Source organism: Ammodytes marinus (genome assembly GCF_949987685.1).
Source record: "Ammodytes marinus genome assembly, chromosome: 4".
In the NCBI taxonomy this organism is placed as follows: domain Eukaryota; kingdom Metazoa; phylum Chordata; class Actinopteri; order Uranoscopiformes; family Ammodytidae; genus Ammodytes; species Ammodytes marinus.
In genome coordinates this window covers 14,429,916-14,444,078 of record NC_137233.1, presented here as the reverse complement: position 1 = coordinate 14,444,078, position 14,163 = coordinate 14,429,916, and the positions used below count along the sequence as shown (strand labels likewise).

The following is a 14,163-nucleotide window of genomic DNA, read 5'->3' as shown; positions in this document are numbered from 1 at the left end:
TTGTAACGGTTTCAGAAATGTGCAGACTCTACTTTGGGGTCATTTCGGAGGTCAGTTTGTAATGCTGCAGTTCATTTTATTGTGTATGATTACCCCCCCCCCCCCTTACATCAATACAGATGGACAAAGGAACCTCCTCATTTTGTTTCTTTTTTTCCCCACTAAAATCACACTTTTTGCCACATTTCATTTGTCACTGTTCAACCAACACACTGTTGCTCCCTTACCAGCAGCGTCACAACGTCACACAGACATTCAAATTCATGCCTACAGTACATATCCATTGCAAATTCATATATACTATATCTATATCCTTATCCATACAGTATAACCTTTATTTATCCCTGAGGGATCATTGAGGGGGCACCCTCATTTGCAATTAATTTGAGTCAAACAAAACAATGCCAAGTAAAAGCAACAACACACAAAGAATGCAAATTAAAAACATCAAGACAGAGAAGTACAGAGGAAAATCAGCTCCACGACAAGCTGAAACAAAAAGAGACAAAACCATGAAAACATTGACTAATTGATAAAAACTGTTTAAAAAGAAGAGAGCATAAATGTCTGGAATTTAAAATGAAGTGAATAGTCATACAATATAGGCCTAGTTATTTAAAATAATTGCAAATAGTGTTTGGCAGGTTTAAGAAAAAGTCTCCATAGGAATCCCATCTCATATATTTCCCTGAAGTCAGACTGAGGCCACGTTAACATGGTAACAGTCTCACTGAAAACGCAAGGTTTTCCCTTTACGTTTTCAAAAGTTTCCACGTTCTCACGCAATTGTATTGAAAACTTCACTTGTGCACATGGTTTCGGAAAAACGGGCCGAAATCGCTGTAGGCATGCCAAGCCAGTAGTTGGCGGTGACACTTAGCCTAGTAGATAGCTCTTCCGGTACAATTTGGTACATAAAACCTTACTGTACCCGACCATTAATGCCACTAACATTCATGAAGCTTTTGGTGTAAGTTTAGGGTTACAAGTATTGCAAATTACAAGCTCTCTGTCCTCTTTTTACACCGCGTAGCCGTATACTAAATGATCCACATTTTGAAAGTGTTATATTTAAAGCCTGCACGAGGCTCTCCGCTGATCACAGTGATAGTGTCGCGGAGACACCGTGCATGTTGTCTTCTAACTTCTAACTCGTGTGTGGCTATTTTGACAGCAAATGTAATAGGCCTAAGTGCGGAGTGGAGCCGTGACGTCAGTGTTACCTCAGAGACCGGTTTCACTAGTTCACAGGGTGCCGCTGCAGATGCGTTTTTAAAATAGCCAAAATAGCCAATCTTGAGTTAGAAGTTAGAAGACAACATGCACGGTGTCTCCGCGGCACTATCACGGAGCTCAGCGGAGAGTCTTGTGCAGGGCTTAAATATAACACTCGCAAAATGTGGGTAAATGTAGTCACATGCCGTGTCATTTGCAATACTTCTAACCCTAAGCTTACACCAAAAGCTTCATGAACGTTAATGTTCGGTTACAGTAAGGTTTTATTCACATGCATACTAGAGCGTTTTTGGCCTGTTTTTCCCGAAACCATGTGTACGAATAAAGTTTTTAAAACAATTGAGTCTAAACGTGGAAACATTTGAAAACGTTAAAGGACAACCTTGCGTTTTCAGTGAGACTGTTACCATGTATACGTGGCCTTAGGCAGAAGTGCAGCCCTCTTTGGCTCTGACTGTCATGTACACCCCTCACCCGCCAATCTGTGGATACTGCTTTCGCTCAAAGCGAATACACGTTGTTTACATTCAGTGTTGAATTGTACTTAATAGATGTTTTAAACCTTGCTTATGTTCCTGCTTATAATAAATGGTACACTGCCTATGCAATTATCAAGACCTTGAAAACCAGAATACATACAAAGTGCCCTTTTCTTCACTTGAGCCCCTGCCGCCCAAACTGTGCATGACACGTCTAAGTGCCACCTGTTTACAAAAAGCAGACTTATGCTGGTCTAAAATAAATGAAGCCTCAATGCAATGTTAATACAATACTACTGTAAACAGCTAATCAAATTTAAATCATGATCTCTTTTACAGTGGAGACCTGTGCACATGAGAAAATAAATGACAAAAATAAAATTCTGAAAAGCAGTTTAAAAAAAGTAAGACAAACACTATTAATCACACAATAGACACACTTTAGTCTATTGTACCAACGAGACGACTTCAGTAGTTGCCATTGTTATCTGTAATTATCTGATTGCTTTTCTTCCATATTAGCTTAATAGTTGAGTTTAAAGTTCATCGTTGACCTTTGAAGCAGCGGTAAAAAATAAAGAAAAACAATCTCGCAATGAGGCACATTTAGCAGATGTCTTGAGCCTTTGATCCATCGTTTCACACACATCACAAATGAGCTTCCAATCTTAGCTTTTTGAGCCGACATGGTCCACAAATGTTTACATACTTTAATATAGAGCTTAGAAATAATGGAAATTTAAACATTTATGATTTCAGGACAATCTGGCAAAATCCATATGCTGAGAAAAATCATGAGACACGATGAAAAAAACACAACCATAGATAGTAAATAATATGGATGTATCATCCGTGCTGACCTCAGTTATTCACACGGCATCCAATAATCCTGGTTTATGCGCGTCGCCATTTTGTGAGATTTTTACTCCGCCTCACGTGAAGGGGGAGGGAGATACGCCCATCTAGCTGACGTATACCTCTGAGGCAAAGTGAGGGACAACGGGCGGAGAGCTGTCACTCAAGAGATCGCGCCAATACATTTTAACCTCCAAAAGAATAAAATCTAGCCTGCTAAAAAAAAAATCACCCCACTCAGTGTTGTCATGGAGATATGACCTAAACATACAGACTAGAATGGTTTTGTGGACTAGGCTCTAAATAGGTTTAATAAGACTTTGAAAATGGCCTGTCTAACAAGTGAGTCAAAGAAAAATTGCTCAGTCTTGGTACCAGCCCTAGTGGCCACCGGAAGGTACTACAATTTTGGTCACTTCCTTATTGGATGGTGGTAAAAATCGCTGAGGTTGCGGCTTGAGCACAACAAGATTTATGAAACTGACTCTGTGGCGTTGACTGATTTGTCAACTGTTGCTTCAAAGGCTGAGAATTAACTTACTGTCTCTGCCTGACTGTTTTAAAGTCTTCACATGGAAAAAAGAGAGATTTTAACTTAAATGTTTTACTCATCTAATTTCGCATTGTGTTTTTCAGAGCCTTATAGATACATGCAATACCAACAATGCAACTCCCTTCTGTTGATTTAACAGGAGCAACACACCTGTCCAAACAATATAGGCTACAGTATGGTTATTATTAACAGGAAGCTATCATGGGGAACAACATTTTAATAGGATTCGAGCAGGGGCGATTCTAGGTTCACAGCTTTTAACCCTGACCCCTAATCATAAGAACTCTGAACCTAGTTTACCTATAGCTAGCTGACGTGTCAGACATGGCTAGAACTGAGACTTTCACCAAACTAATCTACTGTAGCTCATTCAGATATCTTGATGAGTTAAATAGACCGGTTTGAAAATAATGTTGTCCATTTAGGTTTTCAAAGCTTTGGATCTAAGGCAAGGCAAGGCAACTTTATTTATATAGCACAATTCAGACACTCAAAGTGCTTTACAGGGGCAAGATTAGAATACATAAAACACATTATAAAACATTTAAAGGCGAATAAAAGCAGCAAATAAAATAAAAATTGCAGGTTAAAATGGAAACAAAAAAGTCTTCAGACTCGATTTAAAAGAACTGAGAGTTGCAGCAGACCTCAAGTTTTCTGGGAGTTTGTTCCAGATTTTTGGTGCATAATAACTAAAAGCTGCTTCTCCTTGTTTAGTCCTAACTCTAGGGACTGTAAGTAGACCTGTATCAGACGATCTAAGGGCTCTGGACGGTTCATAACGTATCAGCAGATCAGTAATGTATTTTGGCCCTAAACCATTTAGTGCTTTATAAACCAACATCAGTATTTTGAAAACAATTCTTTGAGTGACAGGAAGCCAGTGTAAAGACCTCAGAACTGGGGTAATGTGATCCACTGTTTTGGTCCTAGTGAGGACTCGAGCAGCAGCGTTCTGAATTAGCTGAAGCTTTTTGGAAGGCCTGCAAAGACACCATTACAGTAGTCAAGTCTACTAAAGATAAATGCATGGACAAGTTTTTCTAAATCTTGCTGAGACATAAGCCCTTTAATTCTTGATATGTTTTTTAGGTGGTAGTAGGCTGATTTATTAATTGATTTAATGTGTTTCCTGAAATTCAAGTCGGAGTCTACGACAACACCAAGATTTCTGGCTTGGGGTGTGGTTTCTAACATAACAGATGTAAGCTGTGCGCTGACTTTTAATTGTTCATCTTTGACACCAAAGACAATTACTTCAGTTTTGTCGTTGTTTAATTGAAGGAAATTTTGGCACATCCAATCATTGATTTGTTCAATGCACTTACTCAGTGCCTGTATCGGACTGTAGTCTCCTGGTGATATGGTTATGTAAATTTGTGTGTCGTCTACATAATTATGGTAGCATAATTTGTTTTCATTCATAATCTGAGCTAGTGGGAGCATGTAGATGTTAAACAGAAGAGGCCCAAGAATGGAACCTTGGGGGACTCCGCATTCAATATTTGTCCGCTCAGATGTGAAATTTCCTATTGACACATAGTAGTCTCTATCCTTTAGGATTCAAACCAGCTTAGTACAGTTCCAGAAAGTCCAACCCAGTTTGCTAGTCCATCTAGTAATATAGTGTCAAAAGCGGCACTGAGATCCAGTAAAACTAAGACAGAACTTTTGCCACTGTCTGTGTTTAAATGGATGTCATTGAGGACCTTAACCAGAGCAGTCTCAGTGCTGTGGTGTTGTCAAAATCCTGACTGGAAAACATCAAAGCAGTTGTTCTTTGCTAAGTAGTTATTTAGCTGTTGATAAACAGCTTTTTCACTGATTTTACTTAAAAATGGTAGGTTACATATGGGCCTATAATTGTTCATGAGTGATGTATCTAGATTGTTCTTTTTAGGAGTGGCTTGATGACTGCTGTTTTCAGGGCCTGTGGGAATACACCTGTCTGAAGGGACATGTTGACAATTTGCAGAACATCTGAGGCCATACAGCTAAAAACAGTTTTAAAGAAGCCTGTGGGCAGAATGTCAAGGCAGCAGGATGAGGAGTTCAGGTGTTGTATAATGTCCTCCAGGTTTTTGTGGTTTATAAGATAAAATTCTGTCATTGCATTTGAATTGATTTTAAGAGGGAACACATATGTTGAACTTGGTATTGATGCAGTGACAGCTTGTCTAATTTTGTGAATTTTCTCAGTAAAGAAGGAGGCAAATTCATTGCAGGCTCTCGTGGAGAGATGTTCAGACGCTACTGACACAGGAGGGTTTGTTAATCTGTCGACAGTAGCAAACAGGGCACGTGCATTGTTGTTGTTTTTGGTGATGATGTCAGAAAAGAAAGACTGCCTTGCATTTCTCAGTTCTGAGTTAAACGTGCACAGTTTCTCTTTGAAGATGTCATAATGAACCTGGAGATTTGTTTTTCGCCACCTGCGTTCTGCTTTACGGCACTCTCTTCTTTCTATTCTGACCTGCGGGACATTTCTCCAAGGAGATCTTTTCTTACCAGAGACAACCTTCATCTTAGTGGGCGTAATAGCATCTATAATACTTGTAAGTTTGCCGTTAAAGTTGTCTAAGAGCTCCTTAACTGAGTTACAGGGGAGGGGTGGTATTGAAGAAAATGCTTGAATGAATGTTTCACTGGTATTTTCTGTAATATACCGTTTTTTGATTACTTTTGATTGATCAATTGTGTGCACAGACATTTTACTCTCAAAAAAAAACAGGAATGGTCTGAGAGGGGACCCATATCTGCCACTGTTACGTCTGAAATGTTCATTCCTCTGGAAATGATAAGGTCCAGCGTGTGCCCTTTGTTATGAGTTGGTTTGTCAACATGCTGATTTAGTCCAAAGTTGTCAAGGACACAGCACAGTTCTTTCGCACATCTGTCCTCGGGTTTGTCAGTATGAATATTGAAATCTCCGACGATTAATACACAGTCAAACTCAGTACAGATTACAGACAGCAGCTCAGCAAAGTCATCAAAAAAGCTTGTATTGTATTGTGGTGGCCTGTAAATACTAATGAAAATAGCTCTAGAGGCTGAATTTAACTTGAGAGACACATATTCAAATGAATCAAAATTTCCACAAGACATATTTTTGCATTGTAGAGATTATTTAAACAGAATAGCAACCCCCCCCCCTCCTTTTTTATGCACTCTGGATTCACTCACAAAATTGTAATTTGGGGGGGCGGACTCTATGAGAACAGCTGAGCTGTTATCTTGGTCTAACCAAGTTTCAGTTAAAAACATGAAATCAAGATTGTGCCTAGTAATAAGATCATTAATTTAAAAAAAAATTCCTGCCAAGGATCTGATGTTTAATAAAGCTAAATTTAGTGTGTTCGAAACATGGTCACCCCTATTTATTTCAGCCGACTGTGGCTGAAGAGGAATACTTATCAGATTTGATACATTTGCAGGATTTAAGAGTTTCCTGTTTCTTGAGATAAACCTTGAGAAACAGGGCCCCGGCTTATCCTGTGAGTCTAAGGCGGTAACTGTGTAGCCGTGGCCCGGTTCGTATCAACAAGTGCTTTTATTCCGTAAACAAGCAGGCTCATCAGGCTGGGACGGCTGCTGATGACGTTGCGGTGGGATCAGAGGGGGTGTGCGTGGAGGGGTGACGAGCTGGGCACTGTGGCTAAGATTGACGAGTTGCGGGGGGGTAGATGGACATCGAGGACGGGGAGTACATATGATTTCCATGAACTCCAGCTCAGGAGAGGATTGAGAAAGGGTGGGTGTAGGAGAGAAAGGAGGAGAGAGAGGTCGGCTTGGTAATGACCTGCAGGGTCCAGGGGAGGCGGGTATGGGTGGAGCCCCCTCCTCTCTGCCCAGATATCGCTCATGGTCTGAGCTGTCATCTGGGGCCGGCAGTTGTCCTTCGGCACTGCTGCAATGCTGTGTTTTGGCTTTCTCCAGTATCTTGTCCTTGGCACGAACAGATGAGTGTCGCAGGACGTAGAACACATTTGATATGAATACTTTTAATCCTGTCTTATTTAGGCAGAGTCCATCTGTCTTAACCCATTGATGACTATGGCAATCTAGGATGCATGTCCTTAATGCCTGAGGGTTTTCTGAAAAAACAGTATGAATTGTAAAGTCTACCAAAACCTTAATATCTAAGCCTGTGTAGCACATAGAAACATGAAATAAAATACATTTAAAAGTTAAGGTTCACAGGTTTTATTTAAACATGCTCTCTTAGCGCTTACAAACCAACACATTTTTCTAAAAATCGTCAAAATTAGATGGGGGAGAAAAAAAAATAATAAATAATATAAAATATTTAAAAATAATGTGCTAAACGAGGTTATAATCCTGCTTCCTTTTAGCATGGATAGTAGTGACTGAGTGTGCAGTGGAGGGATAAAGATAGACAGATATAGGAAGGAGAAGATAGCTTTATTTTATTATTTAGTTCAGTTATCACCGGCACCATAAATCCGATTTCCCAGTACAACTGGAACACAGACTGACTCCTGCTGTCGGGAGCCGATCAGCTGGTCCAAACGGCTGTATACAGGGCCGCCGCTCCCTATACGCAGAGTACGCAGACTGCGTAGGGCACCAAGTTCCTAGGGGGGGCACCCCAAAAAAAATATATATATAATTTTTTTTTTTTTTTTTTTTTTTTTTAATTAAAAAGGAAAAAGAGATAGTCCGGGGGCCCTCCAAAATATTTTTTTTTTTTTTAAAGTTCATGATAATCATTACATTACAAAAAATATATAAATTAGTTATGAACAGGCCCATCGTTGTTTTTTCTTAATTGTGTAACCTATCCAGGGGTGGATTACTGCACAGGCACACCGGGCACAGGCCCAGGGGCCCAAGGGCTCAGGGGGGCCCTTAGCCAGAGATACTGACAGTAACTTTTCATGTTGCATAGTCAAAGAGCTCAGTCACTGATGTCAATAACAGGGTCCAAAAAGGAATAGCCTAAATATAAATACTCATTAAAATGTAACAAGATAGAAATCATCATGGGCCCCTCATTAGTAGGGGAGAAATACAAAAGCAAGTTAAAAACAACAGCATTAGTAGCTCTGTCTAAGGGGGTTGAAGGCCCCCTCACACATACACAAATAAACTTTATATGTGTGAATTCTAAATTGTTCATATCCACCCTTTATCTGTTGAAATGGGCCCCTCCATCATAGAACATGGGTCTGCAGACCAATCTACTGTTTTTACAGTTGCAGAGTAAAGAGTGCTACCCGTTTAAGAAAAATCTGAAAAATAATGTTCCTTCTGCATCTCAGGATTTGATATCTCTCTAGTCTCTAAAATTTCCTCACAAAGTGCACCAGATTGATGCATTTTACTTTGAAAAGGTAAAAAAAATTCCACCCACCCCCCAACAAGGTACAGGGTCCCTCCAACAATACCCCAAAATCCTGTGGGAAACACTGATCTTCCTTAATATGTTTTTGCCATTAATTGTATGTATCCGTGTAGAAAATTCAGTGTACCTGACTGGATAGGGACAAGTGGGGGGCCCTTTAAGAGTGTAAGCCCAGGGGCCCATTATCTCATAATCAGTCTATGATCCTATCACTCAATTCCTTTGCAAAGGCAGTTTTTTCACAAGTTAAGCTGTCCTTTCTGTTAGTAAATGCTGGCAAATGTGCCAAAAAGCAGTCGCAGAGATCTTGCAAGGGCAAAAAAAATTCGCTCGCGCCCTGCGGACGCGAGCTTCTGGGTGTTTTTTTTTTTTGGGGGGGGGGGGCATCACTGACAATTTCTGCTTAGGGCACCCAAAAGCGTAGCAGCGGCCCTGGCTGTATACCACGGAGATGAAAACGAGACTGAAACTTAACTATCGCCTGGCTGGGCTGAATTTGAGTTGGAGCAGCAAAATATAGCCTAAATTCATAAATATTGTTAATAAATAGATGCAATGTGTTGTGTGATTTTCGTCAGTAGCCTATAGTAGACCTTGATTCTGCGCTCCCGCCACTAACTGTTCTGTAATACACTATCGCCGACACAGCTGGAGTATTTTTTTTATTAATATTTATTTATTAATTTTTTGATTGGCGTGATTTTCGGCAAACCACACATTTTTTGGGTGGTCACGTGGTCTTAAAAAATCAACAAAACCCACCTCATGTGTATTTGAACCAATGACGGTGCATTCTATGTTGCGCATGCCATGAAAATTAGATAAAGTAACAATGCTGCGTGACGCAGCATCAGGCAGGAGATACAATGTGGCATCGCGCAGCAGCCGTCATCAATGGGTTAAAAAACTGCCTGCGGTTCCAGAAAGTGTTAAAATTGTTAATAAAATGCACTGAGTGGTCGGGGCACGCAGCTGAAAGCCACGTGTTCAGTGCCAGCAATCTAGTGAATCTCTCTGGTCCTCTTCTGATTGGTGGGAGAGGACCACTGATAAACACCCCAGCTTTCAGTGAGGTTAAAATAAGGTTAAAATGAGGCTTCGAAAAACAAAAATGTCATCTTATTGCGTAACTTAATATCAAACTATTATTGCTGTCTGCTTAGATTATAAATTCAAAAGAATATCACAGAGGAGTGGCATTGTATTCCTCAGTTATGTGACATGAATGAAATTGTGCTTTATGAAACACCCAGCATGTGTGCACTTGCTGTAACCCTAAATGACACACTATCATTTAAACAGGATGGGTGTAACACAAGGAATGTTATGATGTCAGTTAAAATTAAACTTCCTCTCTATCCATTAATACAACAAATGTGTTTACATATACACACAGCCTTAATCGTGCATGACGGTACATCAGTAAGTTAGTAAGTTTGTTAGTCAGACGGACAGGTTTTCATGTCTGTGCAAATTCTGCCACACCCTCAGAGACACATGTTGTCTCACCTGAAACAGGCCAGGTGCAGGGAGAGCGCAGGTGGGGGAGGGGGTGTAGGAAGGTGGGAGGAGGAGGAGGTCATTATCCTCATGAGGGTGGAGCAAAGGGCGAGGTGAAGGGAACAGATGAAACATTTGAAGCTCATTTTGACATGCTGCTCTGGAGGCTCCCGTGAGTCCAGGTAAGAACTAAGGAACTTCACAGCAGTTTGTTGATCTATATTCCACCCCTCTGTTACAAGTAGTTTGAATTTGGATTCAGTATTTCTATAATGATTTAATTTCAGGTCAAACCAGTCTGACTGTACAGTATCCCCCTCAGGATATGTACAGCCTGGTCATAAAGAGTATACTACATGAAAAGTGCACTGTAAAACTGCACCTGTGTTCACACTATCCAGGAGTTTGGTGGCATGTGTTTATTCATTGCTGGTGATAAATATCTTTTTTTAATGATTTGAAATGATCATGCACGTTGACAGCTGAAGACAGTTGAACTTGTTCCAGAGGTTCCTCATTTTTGAATCAACTGCAAAAAGCTCTCTGGTCCAGGGTTCACTACTAACGTAAACAATGAAAACATTGATCTGCAACCACTGACACTATAAAACATTGATGGGAGTTTGTGCTGAAAAACTATAGAGAAGTTAGACGCCAATATTTCTGCAGTGAATGTCAGCAAGTTGTTCGACCCCAAAGAAAAACAAAAATTGGTATTGGTTATTGGTATGTGAACTTATATGGATATGTTGTTCTGTATAGCCATGGAGGGTGTGTTGGAAGGAGCGGCGGTGTTGTGTGCATGCAAACTGGCCTGCAGTCTCTTCTTCCTGCCCTCGCTGGCTGCCTCCCACAGTCCCATCAGCGTCTGTTGCTGCTGCCTCCTGATCTTCACTGACTTCATGGTCACAGGTGAGTGTTCCAGGACCCAAAAGAGCCAAAACCCCAAACCAACAGAAAGTATTTTATTTTGAAATACAGTGCTGCTTGAAACTATGTGAAGCTCTTTAAGTCTAGTTAAATATTTATTAGGAAAATAACAGAATATCTCTGTAGGGTTCACAAACTTTCGAGCAGCACTGTATGTTAGTAATTTTTACAGGTGATGTTTAAAAATAGATAACTCTTAGCAGGATGAGCTTTTTCAAAAAGTAACTGATAGGAGAATCCCTAAGATATGGAAGATGACATTCCCCAAAGCTCGTTGGATTCGAACCAACGGCATCAAAACGGCGGTATAATAATAAGTTGGTATAACTGCACTATACTCTGCTAGATCTGCTCAGAATTGTACATGGTGGATGTGACTCCAGCCCTTAGGATACCCACATAAAAATGTTCTGCATGTCTAAAAGAAAATTCCCAAAAAGTTTATTCTATCATCCTCAAAAATATTTATGCAATTCTCAAGACATGCAGGATGATAACCTGCAAAGCTTGTTTGAGTTGGTCAAATGTTTTCACCACAGTAGGCCATTTTAAATCTACACCTATTGTAAGTGATTTTTACAGGGTCTGTATTTTTAACAACTCCTCCTAGAGTGTTCAAAAGATCCATTTCAAACTTTTGCAGTGGCGTCTTAAGACATGCCCATTGTTAAATTGTGAAGTTGTTTTGCTTTCGTCAAACACCCTTGCCGTAGCATGGGCGACAAATTGCATAAGATGCCATGAAAAAAATAAGCAAATGTCATATTTGACTGAGTCGCCCTCATTCCACGCTTCACCTACGTTCACCAAACTTTGTGTGTATACGTGATTTCTCAATACGCACAAAAGAGCCTCTTGAAATGATGACATAAACCCAACAGAATGTATTTTATTTAAATGTATTGTTGATTGAGAGTGTACATCTCATTTGTCTTGCATTTAAAATACATACAGAGGGCAGCAATCAACTGCTGGATGACAGTCCAGACCTGAGACATCTACACACTATTGAGACCAAGCTCCTTCTGACAGAAAGTCAGATCGTAGTCGAGTCTAGGCCAGATGACATCCGCGCATTGATTTTAAGTGTAGTCGTAGCGCCTGCTGGTGACGGGAATGACAGCGGCATGTGCTCCAAAGACGGCAGAGAGCTCTCTTGCGCAGTGTCCAGCACTCGTTCGAAGGACGGCCTGGCACCGACCAACGCGGCGGTGCGAGGGCATAGTCATTGCTGCTCAGAGCTTTGATTATCTTTGGACCAGAGTAAACAGCAAAGATTTACTGTCCACACCATACATTTCCATTGAGGTCGCCCATAAAAGCACAATCACTTGTTCAGAAGAGCACATAGGCATGTGAGCGGATTTAATCACCTAAGTAACTAACTAACACTTTTTTTTTCTCCCACAGTTTTCTTGAGTTGCATGTGCATCTTTGAGTCCTGGCTCAGTGAGTTGGCCCCACAAGGTGATGTCATTGCCCTGCGCTTCCTGCTCTTTCTCAGCCACACATATGGCATGGTGTTGCTCCTGACCACACCTTTGATTGCTATGGAGACTCTGGACATCCTTCTATGGCCTCCCACTCCCAGGACAGTGGGTCAAACAGCTGGTTCTGATGGACAACCATATTGTGCTGAGGAGGTGACTTTGGAGGAGGAGGAAGATGAGGAGGAGGAGGAGGAAAGCAGCGACCCAGACACAGACAAAGCCAAAGGAAAGCATTTGTCTCCTGCTGTCAGGTACCTCTGCTGCCTGTCAGTGTGGGTCGTCGTGGCCCTCCATGTCAGAGGGCGATCTAGGCTGGAGGAAGCGTGGGCCATCACCTGTTTACACACAACCAAGTCCCTCATCAGATGTTTACCCAACCTGTTCAGCCACATGCCCGCCACCGTCAACCCCTGCTGGTACATGGGCTTCCTCTCTGTCCTCCTGCTAGTCCTGGTCACCGGAACGGGCCTGCACAGACAACACAGGGCCACTGCACAGACGGCAAGGAGACACAAAGGCAACCATGGAGTTACCAAGTCTGTGAACCCTGGAATGGCGGTATCAGCGTGCTGTGTTTACCCAGACAAAACAGAGAGCGGCTGCACCGTTCACAGCAGCACATATTCCTGGAAGAGCGTTCAGAAGTCAGCAGCGTGTCCCCAGGGAGAACTGGTCCTCTTCCCCCCTGAGTGTTTGTCTACAGGGCGGGGACTAGGACAGGAGCTTGAGAGGACAAAGAGAGGTATACCTCTGACATTTATCACAGTAGAGGACCACATGGACTCACAATACAGGAGCCAGAGTGGATGGCGACAGTGGGCATTTCCCTGCCTGGGGGTGAATGTAATGATAGGGTTAGTGGGCGTGCTCCTCCTCCTTGTGCTACCCCTAAACCTTAGTGTGAATATTCTTCTCTTCAGGACGATTGAGAGTCTGCTGGAGCAGTGTATCAAAACTTTAGCTTTACCTACACCACACATAAGCAACACAGCCACGACTTCTCCTGATGAAACATTGGTATAAGACCTGGTTGTCGAAAAAGCAAAAGACGCTGATTGGAGTCCATCCTACTTCGTCGGATTAATATTGAGTGTTTGCAGAGACAGCAGGTCTGCCTGTCACCGCTGGTTTGAATAGAGTCTAAATAAGCAGATCTGAGAAGCTATTTGCATCTAGCTAACTGCTGTGTGGAAACTGCTGAAAGGGGCTGAGGAGGCAGGTTCAGACGTGCTTTCTAGAAAGACACTAAACTTGACTGCAATAGATGACTAGGAGACCAATTTTTGTGATATGCAGCAATGTGTTCTTTCTTTCAAATGGGTTACAGAACTAGTCACTCCAGTTTAAATAACTGAAATAACTCTAAAGGAGTGTGTGCTAAGGCTGAATAAAAATAACCCCTGAGAGTATGCCAGAAATGTTGTTTTTCTTGAATAGGCTGGTTTCAAAGGATCATACTGTTCCTCAAGGGTGAACAATTGTTTTTAGTATTGTAGTAGGTTACTGTAGGCCTATTCTGTAAAATGTTACAGAACTTGTATGTGACTAGATCGTTTCAATGTAATGCTACTCCTTTAAATTTTTGGATGGAAAACTTCTGCTTTTTACTTTACTAGGCCTACATGTCTGCTGAAATGACTAATTCCTTTTAAGATTACGACTTTACAATAAAAACCTGATGGATAGAAACATGGTTTAATATTGAAAAACACTTTTTTCTAATATTTAGTTATGACAAAAAAGAAGTGTCTAGTT

At 41.3% G+C, this 14,163-nt stretch overlaps 1 protein-coding gene across 1 annotated transcript; it reads left to right on the top strand.

Moving 5' to 3' along the window:
• The first annotated feature begins 10,117 nt into the window (after positions 1–10,117).
• Positions 10,118–13,817, top strand: LOC307248927 (uncharacterized protein). Its single transcript, XM_080025481.1, has 3 exons — positions 10,118–10,170; positions 10,751–10,900; positions 12,329–13,817. Exons 2-3 carry the CDS (start codon positions 10,753–10,755, stop codon positions 13,429–13,431), a joined length of 1,251 nt encoding a protein of 416 aa, XP_079881607.1. The 5' UTR covers positions 10,118–10,170; positions 10,751–10,752; the 3' UTR covers positions 13,432–13,817.
• Positions 13,818–14,163: the final 346 nt, after the last annotated feature.

What these genes read in the sequence shown, in the direction of transcription:
- LOC307248927 (XM_080025481.1), top strand. Translation starts at nt 10,753, where the DNA reads ATGGAGGGTGTGTTGGAAGGAGCGGCGGTGTTGTGTGCATGCAAACTG. An exon ending in CACTGACTTCATGGTCACAG is followed by an intron (nt 10,901 to 12,328) that starts GTGAGTGTTCCA and finishes TTTCTCCCACAG; the next exon opens with TTTTCTTGAGTTGCATGTGC.